Below are 26,881 nucleotides of genomic sequence, written 5' to 3'. Positions count from 1 at the left end.
GAGAGAGAGAGGGGGGGGAGACAGCTAATTTGAAACCTGATGTATAAAGTTCTTGTGTTTTGCTTGTCCCCCACATCCAGCTCAATGATCCCAAAGGCTTGTGTAACAACAACATGAAAACTGCTCCCACTATTGTAAGCTATTGATGAAGAGCTTAATGCCACAGGTAAGGCTTTTATGCTTTACCCAGCTTTTCTGTTCTCTGGATCGTATGCCCTTGCAAAACACAAAATATGATCCCATCTCTTGCAGCTCTTATGATCAGATTGAGTTTAATTGGTAGACACTCTTGGCATACTGCCAAAGAACTACTTGTAAGCAAAACTGAGACTTGTATTTGCTTGCAAGTGCAAATTCTAATACAATGGTTGGACATTTCTTAATGAAATCAATAACTTTTCAAGAATACTACAGCAAGCCTTTCAGAATATCAAAAATTTGTACAGCGGTCCCAGGCTCCTCAGTAATGGTCATTTTTCTTCTTAAATTTGACATGAGAGCAAAGTGTTGTTACACGTGAAGAGCCTTATCAACTGCCTTATGGAAGTGGTTCTTGAACATTGCCTAGCCTGTTGAGGTGTAGATAAGCATCTGTACCTGCATTTACCACTGAACAAAATAAGCAATAGAAATGGGAAAATATATGGAAGCAACAAATCTTGTCAGATTATTGTCTTAATAGTCCACATTAAAGAAAAGGGTATAAAACAGATGCTTTTCCTAAAATGCACAGCCCAATCAAGGGCATGAATAGGATGCAAATCAGGAATGCTGTCATGAGAACATGCTGAGGTTAGTAAAGTAAAAGGGTAAATTTTGTAAAAGAGTGAAGTTGGTAAAACATACTCTTGAGATACTCTAGATCAGTGAAGTTTGTAACACATACTTGAGAGGTGCTACTTCTATAGGACAACATGCAAGAAGACATCTCCATAGGATATGATCATAATAAGATGCAATCCCCATGCTGCTCTTACATCATGCAATAAGTTTTAACTAAGTGCCTGCTTCTGCACCTGATCCCCAGGAGTGTTAGGTCAATGTAATTCGAAGAACTCTTGAGGATTATAAAGTATTCAACACTCAAGCCTAATAAGACATCATAGGAACTAGAGAGCACTGGCTCTGATACCATGTGAAGGAAATTGCTAGGCTTTGCACTGAAGACACACAAAGTGTACGACCACAACAAGGGCGCCAATTTTGGGGTCGATCGGGTATGCATTGTCCAAGATCAGTAGATAAATTTGTATTTTCAGATTTGCATTAATTGTTTGTTGCTGTAATTAAGTTGTAATCAAGGATTTGCCACCCATCCACGAAAGGAAGGCTGGTTACAACAACCTTCTTATTACATGTGATAATGAAGATATGGCCCATCAAACTAGAAAGGCTTTGAGTTCTTAGTTTAAAATGACAAACTTCGGCTTGCTACACTATTGATTGGAGTATGGCAAAAGCTAGAAAAAATAGTTCTCTCTCTAAAGAAGTATACATGGGAGATCCTAAAAGCTTTGGTATGACCAAGTGCACGCGATTGCTACACCTATGGAGGCCAATGCGACATTATCCATTGAGGATACATTAGGACATGCAAACATTGGGAGGTATGGGAGACTGGTCAATAGTCTCCTTTATTTATGCAACACCACGCCAGATATCAAATTTGTTGCTAGGGTTTTGAGAAGTTCTCAAATAAACCTCATCAAAGTCATTGGAAAGTTGGGATTTGGAACTCTTGACTATGGTATCACATACAGTTCTAGAACTTCTCGTGGGGAGCTGTGAGAAGACAATGATTCCACGAAGTCAATTTCTAGTTATTGTTTTTCTTTGGGTTCAAAATTCATCTCTTGGATTAGTAAGAAACAACCAAAAATGGAATTGTCTTCTATCAAAGCATAGTATAAGAAAGCTTGTTTGTTGTGGCAAGTGAAGTAGGATGGTTGAGGATCCTATGTCAAATAGCACTACAAATTGTTTTGTTGCATGTGAAGCAATATGGTTAAGGAGGATCCTATGGCATATAGGAGTGTATGATGAAAATCCAATAGTGCTAAGATGTGCCAAATAGAATTATATTGCCATTGCCAAAAATCTAGTGTTTCATGCACGCACCAGACATATTGAGATCAAGTATCACTTTATGCAGGATTTAACTGAGGATGGGATAATAAAGCCTATCTATTGTCCAATGGAAAAGAATGGAGCAAATATCTTCACCAAAAATCTTTTGAAGGGTTTGCTTTGAGTTCATCCTTAGAGACTCAACAATGTATTTCCACTTGCAAGTGGACATTAACGGAAGGTATTAGATATGCTCAATGCCCTACCCTCATAAGGTGCCACTAGTGATCCATGGTAATCTAAGTTATAAGGCCCTCATTATGAGGAGAAGCCATGTGTAAGCCTGGATATTGGTTGGGCCCCCACTTGTATGTCAAATAAGGTCTATGTGACTGCATGGCAAAAAGGTGACCTTTGTAGGTCTAGCCTTTAGATTAGATAAGAGTAGTTAAGCTGGTAGCAACTTGGAGTTGCAGGGTGTGAAGGTTATCACGAAACCCTATTTTGGGGTTTGGGGACCATGAAAGCGGCCTCTAGTTGTTGGGAATCTTGAGGGACCAACGGCCCCCCTGACAAGGGTCCAAGGACAACACCCTAGCCCAACAATAAAGGAAATATTTCCTTTATGATAGGTTGGACAGGCCGACCTAACCACCTTCATGGACTATAAAAGGAAAACCCCACCAACACATCCATCTATCTTTCACCCAAACAAAGTTCTTCCAACTAGCATTGAGCTCTTCACCTATCACCTACCATCTATTTAGATTGCCATCTAAGCTTCACAATGGAAGCGCGCGAGTGGACGAAGCCATCTTTGTATCAATTTGTTTGGAATTAAAGAATTCTATATGCTCCTTTTATTTGTTGTGTACTCTATTCCCTGCTCAAATTTCCTAGTCAGATTCTGTACATTGTGTTGTGTAATTTTTACACCTACATTGGACCAACCCATATGAGTCATCATGGGATGATGCCCAAATGCCTCTGCTGCAGATTTTTCCACTTCCACACCTATAGCAATTTAATTTCTCTAGCAATTGTATTTGGCCATTCTCACATTTTGGCCACTTGCTGTAGTTTGTCATTTTTTCCTTCAGTTCATGCTATTATTTTCTACTCAAGACATTTAGTTTTTCTGTAAGTTATTTTGCATGCGTCAACACTTTTGTCTCATAAACCGTTCTGCACTCTAGTAGATGTTCATGCATCCTTTTTTGTCCTTGCCTCCCTCCATGCATATGTGTATGTGTACACATATGTGCATGTAGGAAACATTTGGCCAGGATTGCTTTCTTTTTAATTTCTACATGATACTTGAGACATGGACTTGTTGTATACTAATGTCTTATAAGCCAATGTGGCCACTGGTAGACATTAAATATATCTCTTCCTTCTTCTCTCTCTCTCCCTTCCCTCCCCCCCCACACACACACACACTCCTTCTTCCTTCCCCCCAAGTTGGCCCTGCCTCTCCTTCCTGTATTTCTCCCTTTTTCCATGGTTCAGACTAAGCCACTGCTGGAACCAAGCCCAACAGTGGTACCAGAGCAGATTTTAACTTTTAGCCTGAGTAAAGACCAGTGTAAACAAATCAGCTGCTCATTTTCTTACCTACAGGAAAAGGACATCTGCTGGTCTTCTGTAGGCTTAGCCTTCAGAGTAAATGTATAGCAGTAAGCATAATCGCAACAAAGCTGTGATGAACAAACTGAAAAGACCTTCGTGTATTTTGTAGAATCCAAAAAAAGATATCACAAGGACAAAAGGATCTCTAGCAACCAGTGAAAAGGCCACGTTATGGAAAAAAAGTCAACCAATAACTTGAGGACACCAAAAAAGTCGCCACACATAGTAAATTCAAGCACATATTTTCATCTTCAAATGAGTAATAATAAGACTTGAAATGCAGCTCTAACAACTTGAACTGTCAGTCATGGTAAACCTTCAAGAACATATTTTCATGTTCAAAAGTCGCCACACATGGTAAACAGACTTTCAAGCACATATTGTTCAAACGAGTAATAATATTACTTGAAATGCAACTCTAACAACTTGAACTGTCAGTCATGATAAACCTCCAAAAGAAGCACCTTGAACTTTCCAAATCCACCCATCACATGGTAAAATTTTCCAACCATGATCTAGAGTGACAAGATTAGACACACAAAATAAATTACGGGTTTATCAAAGATGACAAGATCAAGATCTATATTACCACAGATAAGCAAGAAAGTCCTTGAAGAGACATTTGAAACAAGTATTGTCCTTACCATAACCTTCCATGGACATGACCTGTAACTCTCCTCCAAAATATCTTGCATAAAGTCTACTGATTGGAAGACCATAACCATATCCGGCCATAATTGGTGGCATTTCTTGAACCCTGCCATCCGCAATAGGACTCTTTGCAGTACTGTAAAGATAGGTCCAAATCTTCGAGATTCCACTTCTAGGTATACCACCACCTTCATCTGAAATCTGCAAACAAAAAAGACTTATGAGATTATATTCTTCCACAATATATACTGTCACAATACAATTATATATATCTATGGAAAATTTCGATAAAATGACTTGGATGGGCAAAAAAGTAATGCACACCAGAACAGTTATCATACTGCCCCTACCATATTCAAAAGAAGTAAATGCAAATTGTCTAGATGTAATGAAGGCTGTAATTATGTAAACAAGCAGCGACATTTTCTATCACATACCCAGAAGTGAGCAGACTTGACAAGACAGTAGCAAAATAATAACCACCTACACAGTTCCACATATGGGCAATAGTCCCCCAATGGCATTTGTGTCAAAGCCTCACAAGAGCTTCACAACTGAGAACTAAGCTGCAGCATATGCTGCAAATGCATGAGGGTTGTTGTCTGCCAAAGAGCCCAATGTGAACTCTGTAAACAACTCCCAGCTGTCAGGAGAACTGATGGAGAAAAATTGAAGCAGCCAGGGGAGGCACATGGGCTGATGGACAGCATTTACTATCTACTAGCAGTAGTACGCTCCAAGTAGGAGTCCAAGCATGTAAGGTCCTCAACTGGGTGTGGAAAATTGCTTTTAAACCTTGAACTTGAATTATTTTTTGACAAAGCCAAAGACTTCTACAGATGCCACTACCCTTTTGCATGTTGTCACAGTAACATTGGTTTTTAGGGATGGGGACGGAAATGGGGGCAAGCAATTGTCATCCCTTGTTAACATGAGAGGGGGCTCTAACATGGGGATGGGATTGGAATGGTACAGGAGCAGGAAGCAAGAAAATAGCCATCCCTTGTTATTATGCATGTTGTGCTTTCCAAGGCTAGAGAATATTGAGGATCTTTAAAGAGTTAACCTCAATGGGATAAATGTTGAGAATTGCCCTTTCAAAGATCCCAATGCATTAAATCATCACTCTCTCAATCATGGAGTATCACTTCAATGATTGTAGGTATGTTTTGTAATCTCAAATGCCAGTTAAACTGATAGGAAGAGTGATCGAGACCGTTCTCTATTTGGACAAGAGCAAATGCTTCAAATCAACAAGAGATTAGGACATCCCTTGAGGAGGCTCTCATGAACATGTGTGGGTCGGGATAACACTCGCACATTATCCCTAAAAACCACCCATGCTTCCATCCCTGTAGAGAGGACCCTGGAGCTAAAAGAGGCTATCAGTTGCTGAACACCTTCCAAAAACTGATTGTGCTGCAAAAAAGATTGATTAAACCGAAGAGGGAGGCAGGCAAGGAGAGCCTTAAATGCATGAACAGGTCTATGTCTCATTTCCAAGACCAAAGGGTGATGATCTGACAAAACTTGTTTTTCCACGCGCATATCGATGATTGCAGGAAGAAAAGAGTCACTTTGACAGATGTATATCCTATCCAGTCGGGCCCAAGTGTTTGGAGGCTCACAAGAATGATAAGTGTATCCAGCTTGTGATGGACACATCCAAGACCACATGTCCTGTTTCAAAGATGCCACTGCAAGAGCGTCCCAAGCCTGTCGCTCAGGACCATCCATAGCCGAATGCAGAGAGGTCGACTGCTCTCTACAGAAACACATGCATTAAAGTCCCCCATAACAAAGCCTGGACGAGCCATGGCAAGGCTATGTAGGTCTTCCCAAAGTTGACGATATTCCCTTACATTAGAAGGAGCATACACGCCTACCATCCACAAAACCTCACCCTCAAAAATTATATCAAGAATCAAAAATCAGCCACGTGGGTCTTGAGAGACCAACGATGGTTGTAGGGAGGATTTGACAGCCAACATAACTCCCGATCCGTGCAGAGGACGACCACTAAAGAAAACTGCATAATCCTTATATACATACGAAGATCCAGCCAAAGCATGTTGTTTATGCTCCACAGCACAGAAAACATCCCATTTTTCAACTAGCACCACTTTCCACAACCGATATTGTTTTCTGCCTGAAGAAATGCCTTTCACATTCCACACAGCAATTTTCATGATGAATCACAATTGAAAAGAACTACTGGACTGCCACTTTTCCTTTTCGTTTTACATCAATAGCTTTGGCAGCTTGGAATCTCTCCATTTCACCTCGAATAACATCAACAAGATCTGCCTTCTACAAACCGACAATGGAAGCACGGGAAGGAAAGTGTCGGTGCTGGGAGCGGAAACCATCTTGAGGAGGCACAAGCCTCTCATGTTGTCACAACTCTACAGAAACAGAATTTGTATCCTTTTTCATTAATTTGTCTATATAATGATTTATTAAATTTATTTCCTTTGCACTAATTAGATATAAAGAAAAGTGCATTGGAGCTGGCCACTGACGAGTGGTCACAGGTTATGGTGGACCCACGCGGTGGGTTAGAGAAAAGATAGTTCACATTTCCACCTATATGGCCCGATTGGGCGCCTGTGACTAGAACTCACGCATATCAGGGTTAGACTCCCACACAGAAAGGATTGATGCCTTGAAGTGTGGGCTAGATCCACTAGAACAGACAGTTACAATCAACAAGATGGCATGATCATGAAATGCTTGTATAATGTGCATGTGTGGGCTGAAAGCTTGAAATGCACATTTCTTTGCATAGGAAAGTCACATGAAGATTCTGATACCGTTTTTGCGATGTACACGGAAAAAGCTTTCATATGACACCCATATTGGGGGGGTCCCTAAATTTTAGGAGCCTCGAATTAACCTAAAAATGCTAGTCCTAAAAAATAAGGATGTCATTCTAAAAATAGTAAGTTCTGTACTCTGACTGTGCTTACTAAATTTGGTTGTTTCTATTCTTGACAGTATTCAGCCCAAAAAGAAAGGCCACAGAGAAGAGACAAGTGTCAAGACACTTGTCACACAAGTTTCCAAGTGTCCCACCACTTGTCACATCTCATGACATGTGGCTGGACACTTGTCTTGTGCTACTCCACTTTCCCCTTTTGTATTAGCTCTTCCCTCTCCTATAAATAAGAGCTCGTTTTTCTTCATTCAGCATCATTTTTCTTTGCTGTAAACTCATGTACAGCACCCACAGATAGCCAGAAACTAGCCCCATCCATCCCCATCATCATCCCCCACTTCTCTATTATCAAATTCCTCCATATTCCCTCTTCTATCACTGTTGTTTTACAGGATAGCAAGCCTGTAAATTCATTACAGCACCTCCTTCTCAAGCTCTTTCTTCCATTTTAGCAACAAGAAGCAAGCCCTATCCATGTACTACTGTTCAACAATGGAGAAAGGCTGATTTCCCCTCTTTCTTCTCTCATACTGTAAAGAAATCAGTTCTTATCATTGCATAATAGATAATGCATGTGTGTTTGTACATCTTTGCATGATCTTGTGAGAGTGAGAATTACTTCTCCTCACTCTCAGGTTGATTGTAACTGAGCTCTTCCCTAAGGGACTTGGGTTGAGCAGAAATACATTCCTTCGGGGGGGGTTGCCCATCTTCAACCCTCAATCTTGTCTCCATTACTTTTACATTTTCATAGCTGTAATTTTGTGAGTAATTTTCATTTTCAGCTTTAAGTGTTCATTCTCTTTTATATTAAATCTCGGAAACAAGCGAATATCATAATTGTTAAGCATACTACGTTGTTCGGAGCGATTACAGTGGTATCAGAGCTTTGGCTCGGTCCTCACCCCAACACTGGTAGTGCTTACAATTATAAGTTTGTTTGTTTTCAGCCCTTGCATTGAGTGCTTGAGCATATTTTTTTTCTTAAGAGTCTCAATGGATCAGTCGAGTGCTATCCTTCAAGCCATTCAAAGTCTTAGAGAGGAGAATCAACAAATTCGTAACCAACTTCTCAAACTAGAAAAAGTTGAGAATCCCAAAGAATTCAAGGAAAGAAGCCCATCTGCTTCAAGGAGACAAAGCCATACCAATGAAAGGAGCCGATCAAGAAGTCCAACTACTTCTAAGAGGCCGTCCCATTCTACTTCAAGACAAAGAAAGAGATCGCGTCGAAGCTCATCCTCTTTTTCAAAGGCATCTGGCGCCTACTCTCATGGACCCTCTTCTAGTGACGAAGAGTCACACCCTTCTCGTGGAAGACCTCATCATCGTCAAAGGCATCGACATTCTTCACCCTCGTCTCCATCTTCATCCCCATCAAGCACTTCATCATCTTCAACCTCAAGATTCGGGCATGGACGAAGGCATAAGAAGAAGAAGAAGACTAAGTCACTATCTCAACTTGAAAAGAAGATAAAGTTCAGTATGTATGATGGTTCCCGAAATCCTGATCTTCTTCTGAAGTTTATTCGTTAATTTCAAATTTTGTATGGTCGTAACAAGTATAAAGAAAAAGAAAAGATTAAGTTTGCAGTTTTATATTTAACCGACTTAGCACATACTTGGTGGACGGGTTTGGAATATGATCATGCTGCCCCAAAATCATGGCGGTCCTTTGTTCGCATGATACAAAGCCAATTTCTTCCTGTTCATTTCAAAAGAGATGTAAAAATGGAATGGGATCGGCTTTGGCAAAGGAAAAATGAGTCACTTGGTGACTATACCAAGAGATTTTGGAAGCTACTTTTGAAGGTCCAACATTTCAAGAAGATCAGCAGTTTGGAAAAGCTTAGAAAGTTTCAAGGAGGTTTGCATTTTAAACTTCGTACTGCTATTAATCATTATCATTGTTCTAGTCTTAGGGAACTCATTGACCATGCTGAGACATGGGAAATGAAGCACAATGGCAACAAATCATTCCAAAAGAATGATAAGAAGAGAGTAGCTGATGATGAGGAGTATTCGGCCCCAAATGAAGGACAAAAACAGCGGCAAAAGCAGCCATCAAATCAAAAGAAGATGAAGCCCTATGCACCTCCTAATGCTCCTCAATTTCGCTCCAATCTATACCCACAAGCAAAGCAACTTTCCGAAGAAGAAAAGCAACGCTTCATGAAAGAAGGGAAGCGCTTTAAATGTGGACAAACAGGCCACATAGCGAAGCAATGTCGAAACAAGGGACAAAGCAAGGTTTCTGACAACAAGCCTAAGTTGCCAGTGAAAATCAATGCTATCAGTGATGTAGTTGCAAACACAACTCACACTCCAAAGACGCGCAAATTATTAAAAGCTTGGGGACAGTTGCAAGGTAAGCAAGAACTATTCTTGATAGATCTTGGGGCGAATGAAAATATCATTTCCTTGCAATTAGCTAAAGAACTTAGATTAAAGAATGAAGAGATGGATACTCCGGCAGAAGTTCGCCAAGCTTTAAATGCTGATGAAGGTGACACAGTGAAGACTGTGACACCCTACATTGGCAAGCTCAAGTTTCAAATTCAAGGCTACAGTGACGAAGATACCTTCTGTATCGGAGACCTTGATGGTTGTGATGTGATTCTTGGCATGCCCTGGAATCATAGAGTAGATTCAACCATCTTCTCTCAGAAAAAGAAGGTAGAACTCACCAACAAAGGCAAGAAGTACGAGATCCAAGCTGGAGTTTCTGGAGGCACCATACCTATGGTAAGCCATATGCAAGTCTCTAGAGCAATTAAGGATTGTGTTCAATGTTGTTTGCTTTATGTCACTGATGTAAAAGATAATATGAATGCTGAAAACCAAGAGCGACTTCAGCTCTTGGAAAAGTATGAAGATTGTTTTTCAGAAGATCTTCCTTATCAGCTTCCCCCAGAAAGGCCAGAAGACCATCATATTGATATTATCCCGGGCAGTTCTCCTCCTAATATAGCACCATACCGTGTGAGCCGTCCTCAACAAGAAGAAATCAAAAAGCAAGTCAAAAACCTACTCAACCGTGGGCTAATTAGGCCAAGTAGCTCACCATTTTGTTCACCGGTTCTTCTTGTTCAAAAGAAAGATGGCACATTCAGGATGTACATTGATTATCGAGCCCTCAACAAAATCACTGTGAAGTCAAATGTGGTATTTCCTGATTCCCTGGGCCTCTTATTGCCCCATCCCAGTCTCCTGGACCTCATAAGTCAATCCCTCATACTCTTTCAACCAGGAATCTGAATCTCTGCCCCTATTTCCCTGTTTCAGCCTGTTATACAGCAACAGAAAACCCTACTGTTTTCCTTCTTTTTTCCTATCCTAACCTTAACCTAATGCAACAAAAATCAAAACCAGAGATGGAGATGGATGGTCCTACTCTAATATTCAACAACAAATCAAAAACCTACTTGCTAAGGAGATCCAACACCTCTTCAAACTCCCTTGTTTCCTACCTATCTACCTCAAGCACCAGTTCAGGGAGAACCCTACTCCAATGCTCGATTCGAAGCGCGCAAGCGCTCAAGGCTTGAATCCGTTGGTCCTTCCCAGAATTGACGACATTTTGGATCGTCTAGGAGGCTCAAAGGTTTTCAGCCGCATTGATCTAAAGAGTGGTTATCATCAAATTAGGGTAATACCACAAGATATACACAAAACTGCTTTCCGCACTTCATACGGTCTTTATGAATTCTTGGTGGTTCCTTTCAGATTAACCAATGCACCAGCCACCTTTAATCGAATGATGGAGCGCATCTTTAGAGAGCATCGACAATATGTCGGTACTTTCTTTGATGATATTCTTGTCTTTAGCAAGAATGAAGAGAAGCATCATCAACACTTGGAAAATGTTCTACAATTACTTCAACAAAATCAACTCTTGGTAAATGGTAAAAAGAGTGAATTTTTCATGCATAAAATAAATTACATTGGGCATGTCATCTCTTCTGAAGGGATTCAGATGGATCCTGAAAAGATCAGGATAATCCAAGAATGGCCTCATCTTCATGATGTACATGAGATGCGATCGTTTCTTGGCTTATGCTCTTATTACCGCCGCTTCATCAAGCATTTTGCACATATGGCTTCTCCACTTCATGACCTTACAAAGAAGAAGATCTCTTTCCAATGGAAGGAAAAAGAGAAGGCAACCTTCACAAGGCTGAAAACAGCTCTTACTTCTGGACATGTTCTTATCATTCCAGATCTGGTAAAACCATTTGTGGTGGAAGCAGATGCTTGCGGTGATTGTATTGGTGCAGTGCTAAATCAAGAAGGCCATGCCGTAGCCTTTGAAAGCCGCCGTCTAAATTATGTGGAGAAAAGGTATGATATTTATGAAAAGGAGCTCTTAGCAGTGGTTCATGCTTTAAAGATATGGAAACATTATCTTTTAGGCAATGAATTCCTTATTAAAACCGATCATCAAAGCTTGAAGTATTTCAAGACTCAAAAGCATTTGCAGGAGAAACATCCAAGATGGGAAAATTTCTTGTCTATGTTTCATTTTCAAATTATGTACACTCCAGGGAAACAAAATGTAGTTGTTGATGCACTTTCTAGAGTGCCTCGCATTGCAACTATTACAGTGGCTCATCATGAAGATTTTCAAATGATGAAGAATACTTATGATGAAGATACTGATTTTGCAGCAATTTGGTCAAATTTACAGCAAGGAGGTTCTCATCCAGATTATTCCATCAAAGACGGTTACCTTCTCATGAACAATCGCCTTTGTGTCACTCTTCCTGTTCGACAAAGGTGCTTAAAGAAAGTCATGAACCCCCTTATGCAGGGCATAGAGGGAGGGCAGCTACTCTAAGTGCAACTGAGCGCTATTTTTATTGGCCAACATTACGAAGAGATACACATAACTTCATTAAGGCTTGTCTGGTATGCCAAAAATCCAAGTATGATAGACAGAAGATTCCAGGATTGTTGCAACCTCTTCCAGTGCCCAAAGATCCATGGGAATCTATCACAATGGATTTCATCTCAGGTATTCCAAGAACACCTCAAGGTCATGATATGATTTGGGTCATAATTGATAGATTCAGCAAACAATCACATTTTATTCCATGTCATAAAACATTGAAATCCGCACAAGCTGCAAGACTTTTCATTCAACATATCTTCAGATTACATGGTATGCCTTCTGAGATCATTTAAGATAGAGACTCCAAATTCACAAGTAACTTTTGGTGTGCTTTATTTGAGAATTTGGGAACCACTTTAAAGTTCTCCTCAGCTTTTCATCCTCAAACTAACGGCCAAACAGAGGTGATGAATCTCACTCTTTTGGATATGTTGAAAGCTTATGTTAGTGAACATAAGTCACAATGGGAGAAATATCTTCCATTATTAGAGTTTGCTTACAACAATACAGTGCACTCATCCACAGGGAAAGCTCCAAATGAAATAGTACAGGGTAAAGTGATTCCTCCAATTATTCGCACTAAAGATAAGATTTTTGCTGCTGATGAGTTTGCTTCAGATTTAAAAACAGCAATGGATCAAGTTCGAGCCACTATCAAAGTTGCCCAAGAGCGACAAAAGAAGCAAGCAGATAAACGAAGAAGACCTTTGGCTTTTGAAAAAGGTCAATATATCTTGCTAAAGTTTGATAAAAGTAGGCTCAAACAAGGTTCCGTTCAAAATTCATCTTTTCCAAAGCTCTCCAGTAGATACTTTGGACCCTTCAAAGTGATTGAGAAAATAAATGAAGTTTCTTATCGACTTGAGCTTCCTGCTCATTGGAAAATACACAATGCTTTTCATGTAAGTTTGCTAAAACCTTACATAGGACCAGAACCAAAGGAACCCATTACTGAAGATCCCCCAGAAGTTGAAGAAACAGAGCAACTCTTGGAACCTGAACAGATTTTGTTTCACAAGGATCAAACCACGAGAAGTGGCCTTGTGACACGAAAATTCTTACTAAAATTCAAAAATCTACCCACAACAGATGCACAGTGGGTAGATGAAAAATTCATGAAGGATTACCCAAACATTCTTCAGCCATATCAAGAAGCTTTTCAGCTGAGGACAGCTGAATAAAAGCCAGAGGGCTGTCACAACTCTATAGAAACAGAATTTGTATCCTTTTTCATTAATTTGTCTATATAATGATTTATTAAATTTATTTCCTTTGCACTAATTAGATATAAAGAAAAGTGCATTGGAGCTGGCCACTGATGAGTGGTCACAGGTTATGGTGGACCCACGCGGTGGGTTAGAGAAAAGATAGTTCACATTTCCACCTATATGGCCCGATTGGGCGCCTGTGACTAGAACTCACGCATATCAGGGTTAGACTCCCACACAGAAAGGATTGATGCCTTGAAGTGTGGGCTAGATCCACTAGAACAGACAGTTACAATCAACAAGATGGCATGATCATGAAATGCTTGTATAATGTGCATGTGTGGGCTGAAAGCTTGAAATGCACATTTCTTTGCATAGGAAAGTCACATGAAGATTCTGATACCGTTTTTGCGATGTACACGGAAAAAGCTTTCATATGACACCCATATTGGGGGGGTCCCTAAATTTTAGGAGCCTCGAATTAACCTAAAAATGCTAGTCCTAAAAAATAAGGATGTCATTCTAAAAATAGTAAGTTCTGTACTCTGACTGTGCTTACTAAATTTGGTTGTTTCTATTCTTGACAGTATTCAGCCCAAAAAGGAAGGCCACAGAGAAGAGACAAGTGTCAAGACACTTGTCACACAAGTTTCCAAGTGTCCCACCACTTGTCACATCTCATGACATGTGGCTGGACACTTGTCTTGTGCTACTCCACTTTCCCCTTTTGTATTAGCTCTTCCCTCTCCTATAAATAAGAGCTCGTTTTTCTTCATTCAGCATCATTTTTCTTTGCTGTAAACTCATGTACAGCACCCACAGATAGCCAGAAACTAGCCCCATCCATCCCCATCATCATCCCCCACTTCTCTATTATCAAATTCCTCCATATTCCCTCTTCTATCACTGTTGTTTTACAGGATAGCAAGCCTGTAAATTCATTACAGCACCTCCTTCTCAAGCTCTTTCTTCCATTTTAGCAACAAGAAGCAAGCCCTATCCATGTACTACTGTTCAACAATGGAGAAAGGCTGATTTCCCCTCTTTCTTCTCTCATACTGTAAAGAAATCGGTTCTTATCATTGCATAATAGATAATGCATGTGTGTTTGTACATCTTTGCATGATCTTGTGAGAGTGAGAATTACTTCTCCTCACTCTCAGGTTGATTGTAACTGAGCTCTTCCCTAAGGGACTTGGGTTGAGCAGAAATACATTCCTTCGGGGGGGGTTGCCCATCTTCAACCCTCAATCTTGTCTCCATTACTTTTACATTTTCATGGCTGTAATTTTGTGAGTAATTTTCATTTTCAGCTTTAAGTGTTCATTCTCTTTTATATTAAATCTCGGAAACAAGCGAATATCATAATTGTTAAGCATACTACGTTGTTCGGGGCGATTACACACGTGAATCGAATCGCAAGGCAAAATCAGAAGGCCTTTTATCTTCTACTGCCGAAGTACGCGAAGATTAGGGTTTCATATAAAATCCCTTTCCTCTACGTTGAAAGGTTTGCACAATAGGGGGCGGCGGAAGATGGGCAGGAATCGGGCGAGAATCTTGTCTTGCATTATGACGAACCAGAGTAACCCAGAAATCCTCCTAAAGAGGCAAATTCCGCCCATCCAGATGCAAAGCACGCTCCCCACCACCATGGGAAACGACCTTCTGGCCATCATCCCGGCCTTGTTGGGAAAGCTGCTCATGATAAGCCATGGGATTTTGAAACATCTCCTGAGGGAGATGGTCTTGCATTTCCATATCTGGGTCCATGGGGCATTGCCCTACCTCCATATTTTTGTTGCATTCCGAAATGAAATGGCCTAACTAGCCACATCGGAAACAGTGTCCTGCAAAAGTACCCCATTTCAGCTCATACACCAATGTTTGTAACCCTGGAACCTCAAAGCGAATCTTCGTCGGGCGGGGTTTCCCTGTATTCCAAAGCATACATGACCTATTCTGATTGCGGGAAGCCAGCCGAGGTGCGTGGACCTCTCTCTCTCTCTCTCTCTCTCTCTCTCTCTCTCTCTCTCTCTCTCTCCGTAAAAGGTAATTGTATTAATTACGAAAAAAATACAAGATTACTTGATTACAAGATACATGATGACACTAAGCCATCATGTGAAGAGGTTCCAGTACTACGAGTTACAAAGTCATGGCAAAGACGCGGAGGAAATTGCCATATGCCAGGGACGTAAGTCCTCCCTAGAGAGCATGTCAGAATGCTGGAGAAGATCTAGCTGCCAATACAAGAGGCCCTTAAGCCTAGCAATATGCCGCTGAACATTATAGGGGGAATCAAAAAGAAAAGCATTCCGAATGGTCCAGTTATGCCAACAGTCCCAATATCGAAGAAAGTGATACATGAGCTTCATATGTGGCTGTGCTGGAGTGGGGTATTTGGGCTGCCCAAAAACCCAATCAAAGGGGCGTAGTATGAAACCAACCACCGCTCGCCAAACGGCTGACAAGAATAACCAAACTTTCTTAGCGATGGGGCAAGAAATAAATCGGTGCCGGGCAGATTCCACAGTAGTGGTGCAAAAGAAACAATTGCCATTGGAGATTCGTCGCTTGGAAAGAGCTGAAGCAAGCGGAAGACCACCAATCATCACTCTCCAAAGAAAGACCTTATATTTGAAGGGTGTCTTATTCAACCAGCCCTCCATCACAGTTGCCCTCCACCATGACCGGGATTTACGCAATCCCCATAGAGTATTCGCTTTAGTAACCAGTCATTGATGATCTTTAATCAGAAGATGATACACCTGGTTAGCAGAAGCTTTGCTTAAATTCAGCCGGCCTTCGAAGTCCCAATCCTGCCAGGGATGATCCGAAGCAAGGGCAAGAAAGGGTTATCTGCTCTGGAGCACCATCAAAAGCTGTTCCCATAAATGCCTATATCCACGAGGGATCCTGAAAAGCCTCCTAGCTGTACGAAACGATATTAGCACATTGCGACTGGCAAGGGTGGCATCCGCGACTGAAGATAAGCCCAAACGTGCCATCCGGTTGAATTGTAGTCTAAGCTCGTGTTTACCTTCCCATGAAAGTAACCGCGAGATTGCCAACAATTCCAATTGAAAAGAATTAGTAGCTAAGCGATCCTCCACTGGATGCCACTGAGCCTTCTGGAGGACCAGTTTCCAGGAACATACCAAATGAGTAAGCAACAATAAAGAAGAACTGGAGAACCACGAATCAGCATTAAGAACATGCCACCAAGAACTCCGGATTTGGGTATTGCCATGCAAAAGCCCATGATCCTCAAGGAAATAACGGGCTATAACGACCCACGGATGATGATCCGGGCACATGGCGCGGAAAAGAGACGAACGGAGTGCCAACATGTGAGTTTGGGCATGTAAAATAGCCCCTCCACCCATGCGTTTGGGGGTGCACGCATGCGACCAAGAAATCCAGGAAATACCTACATGCAAGGAATCCTTCTTCCATAGCATGAAACGAATAGACTGAGTAAGAGCATTTAGAGTCGTAGTAGTCCAGGGCAGTAATGGCAAGAAATATGCATTGGCAACATAATTGTCTGGGTTACTTTGAGGCGAACATGGAAGGGCCAGGCCTGAGACTTCCAATACAGAAACTTAGCCGCCATTTTCTGAGAAATCCACTACAAAAGCCGCTTTGGGGGAACATCAACACCCAAAGGGTACCCAAGATGCCTGACAATGGAGCCACGAGGAACAACCATACCCTGCCAGTCCAAGGACTGCAAATCCGACTCCGTGCAGCTGAGAATGGCTGATTTGAACGCATTGATGCGAAGGCCGGACACCTGACCAAAGAGAGCCCAAACATCCAATGCTTTTCGAAGGTTATCCTTGTCCGCACGCAAAATCATAAAGCTGTCATCAGCCAAGGATTGACTAATGAAGTGCTGTCCAAAAGGAAGTGACAATCCAGCCAACTGAGTAGAAGCTGCCATATGAAATAACATCGAAAGAACTGGATGAGTCGCAAGGGCAAAGAAGAGAGGGCTCAAAGGGCACCCCTGTCTGACAGAGCGGGCAAGGACAAATGGCTCAGTAATGCCTCCATTCAGCATGACTCGCGAAGATACCGCAGCACTGATGGTGTAGATTAGACGAGACATCCGAGCACCAAAGCCCATAGCAGACATAAGTTCAGCAAACGAAAGACCAATCCAGATAGTCAAAAGCCTTTTCCAGGTCCAATTGAATCAGTACGACCTCCTTATTAGAATGCCTTGCATAATCAATCGCCAATTGCGCATTTAATACATTGTGCAGAATGTTTCGGCCCTTAATGAATCCATACTAGAGAGGGTGCACAATGGCAGGGAGATGCTTATGGAGCCGATTCGCCATTACTTTGGAAAAGATTTTATACATAGAACCCATCAAAGAAATTGGGCGTTAATGTTTCAACGTAGACGGCGAAGGAACCTTTGGAAGCAGTTTAATAAGTCCTTTCCATGAGGAAGGCATGATCCCCGTTTCCCACACCTGCTAAAACAGAGCCTTCAATGGTTTCGCCAGTTGGGTAGCAAAAGCCTCAAAGAACTCATTGGTGAGACCATCCCAACCCGGACTTTTATCCTTGAGCAAGTGTAACAAAACGTCCATAACCTCTGCCTCACAAATATCTGACTCCATAGTAGCTTGCATGTCCTGCGGAACCTGATTGCGGACCAGGTCATAAAAAACCGAACGGGCCTGAGTAGCTTGGGCTGAAGGTGGAGAAGTGGAACCAAGAAGGTCGCGGAAATAATCCCTACACATATGCACAATAGTCTACGGATCAAGGATTAGGTGGCCTTCTGCATCCTCGAGTCTGGTCATATTCTCTCGAGCAGGAGAGGCATGGAGAGCTCGAAAGAACTTATGAGTCTAACACGCACTATCTTGCAAAGTCTCCGTCAAATGTTGCAATTTGGCCTGCTGATACGATTTCAACTAAAACTCTTTAATAAGATCAGCCACCCGCATTGCCAGTGCTAGCAGAAATGCATCATCCGGAGTGTCCACCAGCAGAGAACGAACCAAAGCCAGTAGGTCCTCCGCGGCTTGTCGACACCGCCGACAAAGAGGGCATGATGAATCCCATACTGCCGAGCAACCCGCTGCACATTAGAGAGCAATCTTTCAAATGAAGCAGTGCCTTGAGAGGAGAAGTCCAATAAGAATTTATCAATCAATTGCTGCATATAGCCCTAAAAGATTGCATGCTTCAAGTAAGACGAGTTGAAACGCAAAGGGAGTCTCTCCAGGAATTGCTTGAAAGGTGCAATGGGTTGTGCAAGCAGCTCAAGCTGCAGAGGGAAATGGTCCGACGAGGCATATTGCTGCAACACTTTCATTTCGAGCATCTCAGGAAGAAAATCATCATTCTGCATGATGTATATGCGGTCCAGCCGCCGCGACCATGTTGTTGCATACTGGGCAGAATGGAAAGTAAACCCTGTAGAAGACGCGTATAGCCAGGACCAGAGAACTTGCTTAAGAACAACAAGAGCCAACTCATGCCACATACGACTTTCCGGCGCGTCCATTACCGAATGCTCCGATGTGGACTGGGAAGAATCAACACACATATTGAAATCCCCCATCAAGAAGCCCCGTCTGCCAAGTGACAAGGAGGCCTGCAAAGTCTGCCAAAGCTCCCGGCGATATAAAGGATCATTCGGAGCATAGAGGCCAAGTAACCATAAGATCTCCCCTTCGAATAAAATTTCAATCACCAGAAAGTGGCCATGTACATCATTTTTAATAAGAACAGGCTGATATTTGTCATGTACAATCATGAGCACACCCGAATAATGCATGGTCTGTGTCCCTGCATAGAACAAATGGAAGCCATGGCAATCCACAACTTTTCCGGCTTCTCCGTGACTCTTGTGCTCAACAGCACACAAGACATCCCACTGATTCTCATACAATACAGTCCACATGGCATGTTGCTTGTGGCGAGAACAAATTCCTCGCACATTCCACATGGCTATTTTCATGTGTATTCAAAACAAAATCAGGTATGAGGCACAGTTTGCCTCGATTTGACTTTTTCTACGAGAATGTCCAGGACTCCCTCATCCAAGAAATCCGCCAACACAGCAAAAGAGTTCTGAGGACCAGATTTGGAGGTAGACAGCATATCTACTGGCTTGGGGATGGAACGGGGATAATGACGATCCCACGGGGTAATGACGTTGCCTCTGGTATCAAAAGCCAGCTTAGCAGGTGGACCCTTTGGACGATCCGAAAACATTCTCCTGGTGGGCTGAGGACGAGGGGCAGAGGAAACCATAGCAGGAACAGAGCGCTCTGAAGACAACATTTCTTTCCTGCGCATATAGGTACGCATGGAATCTTGTGAGGTAGTAGGCACAGTATTCTCCATGCCAGCAACAACCCTGTTGCCTTTTTTTGCGCGTACTTCAACCCAGTCAGTGGCACGGGAATCCAGACCCGAAACCTATTGTTCACCTTTGTCCAGAACTTTAGGTGGGTGGATAGCATCCAGCGACGGAGCATCACACACCATATCTTCCATGGGCAGCGCAACATGGCCAGCATCTGAAGTGTGTTGCTGCTCCAGGCATTCGGCCATAAAATGCCCCAATTGTCCACAGGAAAAGCAATGTCCTGCAAAATTGCCCCATTTCAAACAAAAGTGTAACGGATGCATGCCAGAGCAATTGAGACGTAACCAAGCAGGCCTTTTCCTTGCAGTGTCCCATAATATACACAACCGGTTGCGATTCACAGCCCTTGGAGGGACCAGAACAGTGCCCACAGCGGCCATAGCGTCCTTCAACAGTGGCCAATAGACAGCCGGACAATTTTCCACTTCAACCCACACAGGGCATTCACGTTGCGGCAGACGCTGAAAATGGCGCCATGGTACAACATGGACCAACCGGCGATCAAAAAACAAAGGCAGTTTAGACAGAAGAGCAGCACGGTGCATCTCAGATTTCAACAGCACCTCAAAAAAACCTCAGGGCCCAACAAGAATCTCTTCAACACATTCCCCTTGTAGCAGACTGTGCAGCCACTGGCGAATACGGGAAAGCAGTGGGATTCTACCAGTGAAGAAGAGTATCACAGCACGATCATAAAACACCGAAAAGGAGCGCAGGACAGTTTTCGGGTCCACAGTGGCTTCCAGAACATCGTCAGGTGCAGAGTCAGAAAAGACTTCCTAATTATGTTAAACATAATCGCCAAGCAGAGTGTTGGCAAATTCCAGCAAATGCTCCCAGTCAACATCCTGAGAGTCCACAGAATCCGAAGCAACCTGAGCATAGAAACGATCCTGATGATCCATTGTCTCTTCCGAAGTATGCTTGGTACGTTTACCTGCAAGCTGGATGTCAGGACCAGGGGGCATCTCTTCGGTGCACGGAACCATATCCTCAGGTTCCTCAGTATCAGAATCCGGACCAAGCGCTGCCACCGTTTGGTCTATAAAATCCAGATCCAGACCAGCCATATTGTATAATGATTGGATCTCGAAGGAGGACTAACGCGCGGTGAAGAGCGGGAGACGCGACCCTGTCCGCCTCAGTCGTGACCTGTCCCAAGAGGGCGTGCGGCAGGGCACAATCCTAACAGTGCAGGGGCAAGAGGATGGAACACAGGGCGGGCAGTCGATGGCAGAGGGGGACAGTCGGGGGCACAGGGCAAGGGCCAAGCGTCAGCAGAAACCCTAACGCACAGGGCAAAAGGGCAAAGCGCAGGTGAAGCACAGGCGAACCACAAGCGCAGAGCCCACGGGGCTTCAGAGGCAAACGACGGTGCAGGTGACGGGGCAGGCAGTCGTCAGAGGCAGGCGACGGGACAGGCAGTCGTCAGAGGCAGGCGACGAGACAGGCGACGAGGCGTCAGAATCAGGCGACGGGGCAGGCGACGGCCAGACAGTCGTCAGAGGCAGCACAGGGCGATGCGATGGCAGGGCGACGGGTCGTCAGTCTTCAACAGCACAGGGCGACGGGTCGTCGCCATTCTCCCTCCCTCCCTCCCTCCCTCCCTCCCTCCCTCCCTCCCTCTCTCTCTCTCTCTCTCTCTCTCTCTCTCTCTCTCTCTCTCTCTCTCTCTCTCTCTCTCTCTCTCTCTCTCTCTCTCTCTCTCTCTCTCTCTGTCTCTCTGAACTCATGAATTGCTAGTTATTGCAAGAACCCAACTAAGGGGAATTGCCTATATAGACCTTTCATGGGAAGGTGTAGCCATGAGTACAAACCTGTGTGTGTGTGTGTGTGTGTGTGTGTGTGACACACAATGGTTTTGTAATGTCTCCAAGCAGCTAGTGTGATAATCCTTGTGCCTTCCCATCCAGATTATAATCCTATGCTATCTTTTTCTTTTGGGTTCGCTTTTGAGCTTTATGGACTATTTGGAAACTCTACAACTTGGTGACATTTAAGCATATCATTGTGGATGGCTACATGTACTTTAAAAGATCTTTGCACATCAATCTCTCTAAGAGTCTAGCTACAGAAGCATCAGATCAACCTTCATTAGATATTTTTTAGGAGTGTTCCTGATCCTTGTTGGCTGCACTAGTCTATCATGTTGGCCACTTGCATTGAACATTGATGCATAAAATTGGTATTTTACCAATAAAAAAAGTGTGCACGTGCATATGTATGTGTGTGTGGGTGTGAAGGTGTGTGTTATAAGTGCACCATGTGCATGTCCATATTACACATGCACAAAGGCATACATGCATAAACTAGGGATACACATAAATGAAACAAGGGTTATGACAAAAACTTAAGTTCATAAAGATGAAAGAAAGAAATTAGACTTATCCCATGACATGAGGAGTTAAACATACATGCTTAGACAAAATGTACTGCACTCAAACCCTCTAAATATTTGTTCAAATCAAAATTTTAATCCTGACCACAAATATTGTGAGTTATCACCTTAATCGTGACATCCTCATCACCATCAGCAACTACAACCCTGATAGGAGGTGAATCCTGATCTGTATCCATGAAACGTTCCTCAACTGCACGGAGTGAATTTTTCACTAATTCAAACACCATTTGATGTAGATGTGTTGGCACATATCTGCACATTACAAGAAGGTTCTATTGTAAGAGAACCAACTGGCTTTCAGGTATACATTTTGTAGATTGGTTAGTAATGTCCCTTAGGACAGACATATAGAAGAATGATCTGATTTAGTTCTATAAGGAGCATTCTTATAAAACCTGCAATACTTTGCTACCTAGAGCAACTTACGCGAATACAAAATTTGGGTCCCCATAAACATGAACCTCTGGTGCACTTCCATATGTGCGCATACAAGCCGATCGAGCATCATCTATGGCATTCTGAGCAACTTCGACTGGGGAAACACGAGTGCAAATAAGGCCTATAAAACCTGGAGGTGGATCTGGTCGATGTAATGCAACATGTTGCCCTGGATAACGGTAAAGTCTCAACTCTAATTCTTTCAATATCATAAGCATTTCTGTCACCATAATTACAGAAAATCCCTGCAGCTAACCAAACTGTTGGCAATGTAAACATCAAATGTGGCATTTAAGCACATACCTATCAGCATCCGTATGCCTATCCTCGACATGTAAAACCGATCAAGGAACTGATGGATCTCAGGGAGCTCATTAAGACCCACAGTGCGACCCAAATCTTCTTTGAGCTGCTGAATTCCCATTGCCATTGTGGGCATGACATCATTATGACGCATTTTTATCCGATGTATCAAGTCAGTGAAATTAAGCTCATCACCATCACTAACAATGTCTGGAAACGTCCGGAGATCTCGGAAAGAATCTACATACCAGTCACGCACCTAGAAGCACAAATGTGGAAGTTCAGAAAATACTTAAAATTCAAGAACTCCACACATAATCATACAGAAGTAAACCTCTGCATGGATAAGCATTACAATAATGTGTGGTATGAAAAAAATATTTGAAGCTATGTTTTTCCTTTAGGTGTTTCTAATGTCTCTGTCACAATGCTCGGCACTCCTTTCTCACAAGAAGTTAGTCGTTCCTTGTCATTGCCTTATTTAGAAAGGATATTGAAATTATAATGGTACTTTCATCATAGATACTTTTGACCAAAAGGAACCAATTGTGGATTCATTTGGATACCATGTGGATTCATTTGGATACCATGAAAAGCTGTCCCACAGTGACAAAGACACGGCTATTGAGTCTATGACTTCAGGGTTAATATGAAAAGTTCCTATGATGGCTAGTTACATACATACTACATAGAAACCTGACCCTCATTATTTGCATAAGTAATAAAGTTACATTTCTTCCTCTAGAAAAAAAGTTGCAGTACCAAAACAATACATGAGTTTGTTATCAGCTCACTGCACTTGCCAGGCAAATGCAGTGCCTAGTTGAACCCCGACCACAAAATCAGCCCAACCACTTCTGACCTGTGACCCTTGAGACAAAGGCCAATTTGGGGGATTTCTTGACTGCAGATAGGAATGTGCCTTGTTGTCAACTGTAAGACCAATCTGTTGCAGCAAAGGCACTTTTTTGGATTTGCTACACCAAGGCCTTCAGTTGCTGTGCATGTACTTAGCTCATATCTTATAATTATATATGTGTGTGTGCACATGCCTTAAACTTATGTTAGTGCCATCTTCCAAGTCATTTCTTACTGTCAGACTTGCATGCACTTAGTTCATATTTTACAACCATATATGTGTGCATACATGCCTGAAACTTATTCAAGTGCCATCTTCCAAGCCATTTCTTACAGACTTCAAGGCTTTCAACAAGTTTCCCAGAGTTACACTCTTCTCTTCAAGCATAGCAAATAAACACCATGCATGTGCAAGAGGATGTATCTGATTTGAATGCAAAAAATGAACCATCAGGGACATATTGGAAATTTCATTCATTACTCTAATAAGGCTGCTTGTCAAGCAAAGAACAATGTCGCCTTACCTTGAGAACAGGCGGCTTCAATGAAAGCCCGTAGGGCAAGTTCTCCAGCTCAATCACTCTATGTGCAAGACGAACAGGTAATTCCTTGTGTAGGAACTGTGCAGAGAGCAGCAGATTCTTCTTTGTAGGGAAGGTGCCAAAATCCATCATATATTTAAGGCTGACTCCAGTCTGTTTCTTCAAGCTACACCTGTGGATGTCTTGAACCAAGTGTCTGGAGAGGGTATCCGCCAGCCTCCGGACAGCCATGGGAAGAAGTTTGAGGTGCTGGCATTCAGGATCTTGACTGTGAGCTCTATGGATGCATGCACTTCTGCAATGGAGGCAGAATTCTTCAGAGACACCGTGCTCCAGGTTATGCAAGCCCTACTAACTGCTGTGGGGATTTAGCATCTAGATCTCGACTGCAAGGCCTAGGGATGCATGCACTTCTGCGTTGAAGGCAGAATTCTTCAGAGAGACCCTGCTAAAGGTTATACATGCCTTACTGACTACTGTGACGTATCATGTAACACACCCATCATGTATGTGTACCCCATACTCCTCCGCAGGACCAGTATCTTGTGCATACAGTATCAGGTTCCTTCCAAGCTATTAGCACCACCTTTGCTACCAGATTGCAGCCAGATTCAGGCTTCCTTCAAGTGTGATTGGCATCCTTTTGATTCATGATTGCTGTGCAGTAATTAACACCTGTGCTTCCAAGTCCTTAGCTTCTGTCACAGTCGACAGTGGTTTCTCTGTACACAAAGGCCAGATTCAGGCGTCCTTCAACTGCGACTGGCATCCCTTTTATTCATGGTTTCTGTGCAGCAAGTAACACCTGTGCCCTTAGCTCCTGCCACGGTCAGAAGAAATTCAGGTTCATTTCAAGCTTATAGCGTCACATTCGATGCTTGATTGCAGCCAGATTCAGGCTTTCTTCAAGTGTGACTGGCAACCTTTTGATTCATGGTTGCCGTGCAAGTAAGTAACACCTGACTTCCAAGACTGTTTTGCTCTTAGCTCCCGTCACAGCCGGAAGACATTCCCTGTACGCATAAAACATACATGAAATTAGGCTGATACTCTCACAGAATCTTGTGTTTTCGACCGAAGGAAGAACTCGCAGCGAGCGCCACTCTCGCGCAAGACACACAGAAACGCTCGAGAGAGAGAGAGAGAAGACGTCGACAGGGGGGGGGGAGGGCGCGGGTCAGCCAGGAAAAGCAGGAATCAGCGAATGGATAAAATTGCAAAAAATAAGAGAGCTATATTTATTGATTCTTTCTAAATTATTTTTTGAGCTTCGGGAATTGGGAATCTGCCACGTGGCAAAAGGCAAGCCACTGCCAGCATTCTAGGGGAGCCGGCTGTGGGCCCCACAGTCAAAAACACCTCAATTAACAAATTAGTATATTTCTTGTCGAAAAACAAAAAACCTCGAACGACATGAATCCTTCGATCGAATGGAAATTAGTATTTATTTCTTTTCCTTGTCTCGCAAACGCAAAGTAGGTCACTGTGACGTGTCACGTGATTACGTTTAATACTTTGATACTTTTTGTGTGTATAAATAATACTTTTGATGATAACACAAAGTTCCAATTTGCTAAGGATTTTAATTATATATTTTTTGATTCAAAACTCCTTCCACACGTTTAGAATTCTCTAGTTATACAAATTGATAAATATATATAACTTAATAGTTTCAAACTTTTCTTAGGTTTTTCTTTTTAATTTTGCAATTCACATTAAACCGTAGTTTTTAGCGAACACTATCCTGCTCTCACTAGGGAAATGGCTCCCAACCACTTCGGGCTCTAGTTGGGAGCCCAGAGAGACTTGTGTGTGTGTGTATGCCATTTTCGATCAATTAAGATAAACTTTTCCCAGCTTGAAAAGTTGTGCTAAGACAATGGAGACCAGTAAGAAAATGACTGCGAAGTTTTCTTAGTTTCACATGTGAGAGCTTGGGAGCAAACCTTTATTTGGGGTTCACAATCCAATTGTGAACCCTAGAGCGTGCAAACCAATGGATGCGCCAGAAAGTTCACAACCTAGTTGGAAATTTCTACTTGGTGGAGATATGTCCTCTATTTTACTACGTAACTATTCATAATTGTCCACAAAAAGGTTTTCGATATCGAATACACAAATTTTTTACTCAAAATTTATGAGGGATTTTTTAATTAAGCTACACATATTTGTCATTTTCATAATGAAAATTTTTATAAAGCTCAAGGTTTTAAACATATTTTGAAAATTTTGCAAGTCTTTTTGAGACTTTTACAATCCATTTTACATCTCAATTTTTCTTGTAAATTCGTGTTTGTATACTGATCTATAAATTAATGTTTGTATACTATCTATCACCATATCCCATTCCAAAGGTCGCACAAGTACGTACTTGTACATATTATACATGGTGTTCACAAACATTAACATGAACACTAGCGCTAGTGTTAACAAAGGCAAGTTTAATTGTTAACAAAAATGTCATGACACCCACAAAATTACAAATTTTTCAAAAAATATTTCAAACTTTGAAGCAAAAGGTTTAAAACGCTAAGTTATACAAAATATTA

General features: G+C 42.3%; 1 protein-coding gene across 2 annotated transcripts; it reads right to left on the bottom strand.

The window, feature by feature from the left end:
- On the bottom strand, nt 1–25,489 carry LOC148023127 (pyruvate dehydrogenase (acetyl-transferring) kinase, mitochondrial-like). Of its 2 annotated transcripts, XM_087696125.1 has the most exons (7): nt 25,256–25,489; nt 24,315–25,152; nt 22,933–23,191; nt 22,618–22,798; nt 22,296–22,443; nt 4,341–4,548; nt 1–597 (listed from the first exon to the last, which is right to left on the bottom strand). In XM_087696125.1, the coding sequence occupies exons 2-7, from the start codon at nt 24,561–24,563 to the stop codon at nt 539–541; spliced, it is 1,104 nt and encodes a 367-aa protein (XP_087552251.1). In that variant the 5' UTR covers nt 24,564–25,152; nt 25,256–25,489; the 3' UTR covers nt 1–538. The 2 variants fall into 2 exon arrangements, with proteins under 2 accessions (XP_087552251.1, XP_087552250.1); XM_087696124.1 differs by having other exon boundaries at nt 24,315–25,489.
- Between the last annotated feature and the right edge of the window lie 1,392 nt (nt 25,490–26,881).

This window comes from Lygodium microphyllum, chromosome 16, assembly GCF_053477565.2.
Source record: "Lygodium microphyllum isolate KBCC chromosome 16, Lygodium_microphyllum_v1.1.10, whole genome shotgun sequence".
NCBI classification, from domain to species: Eukaryota; Viridiplantae; Streptophyta; class Polypodiopsida; order Schizaeales; family Lygodiaceae; genus Lygodium; species Lygodium microphyllum.
Note: the sequence above shows the minus strand (reverse complement) of the source record. Positions and strands in the feature narration are given on the sequence as shown.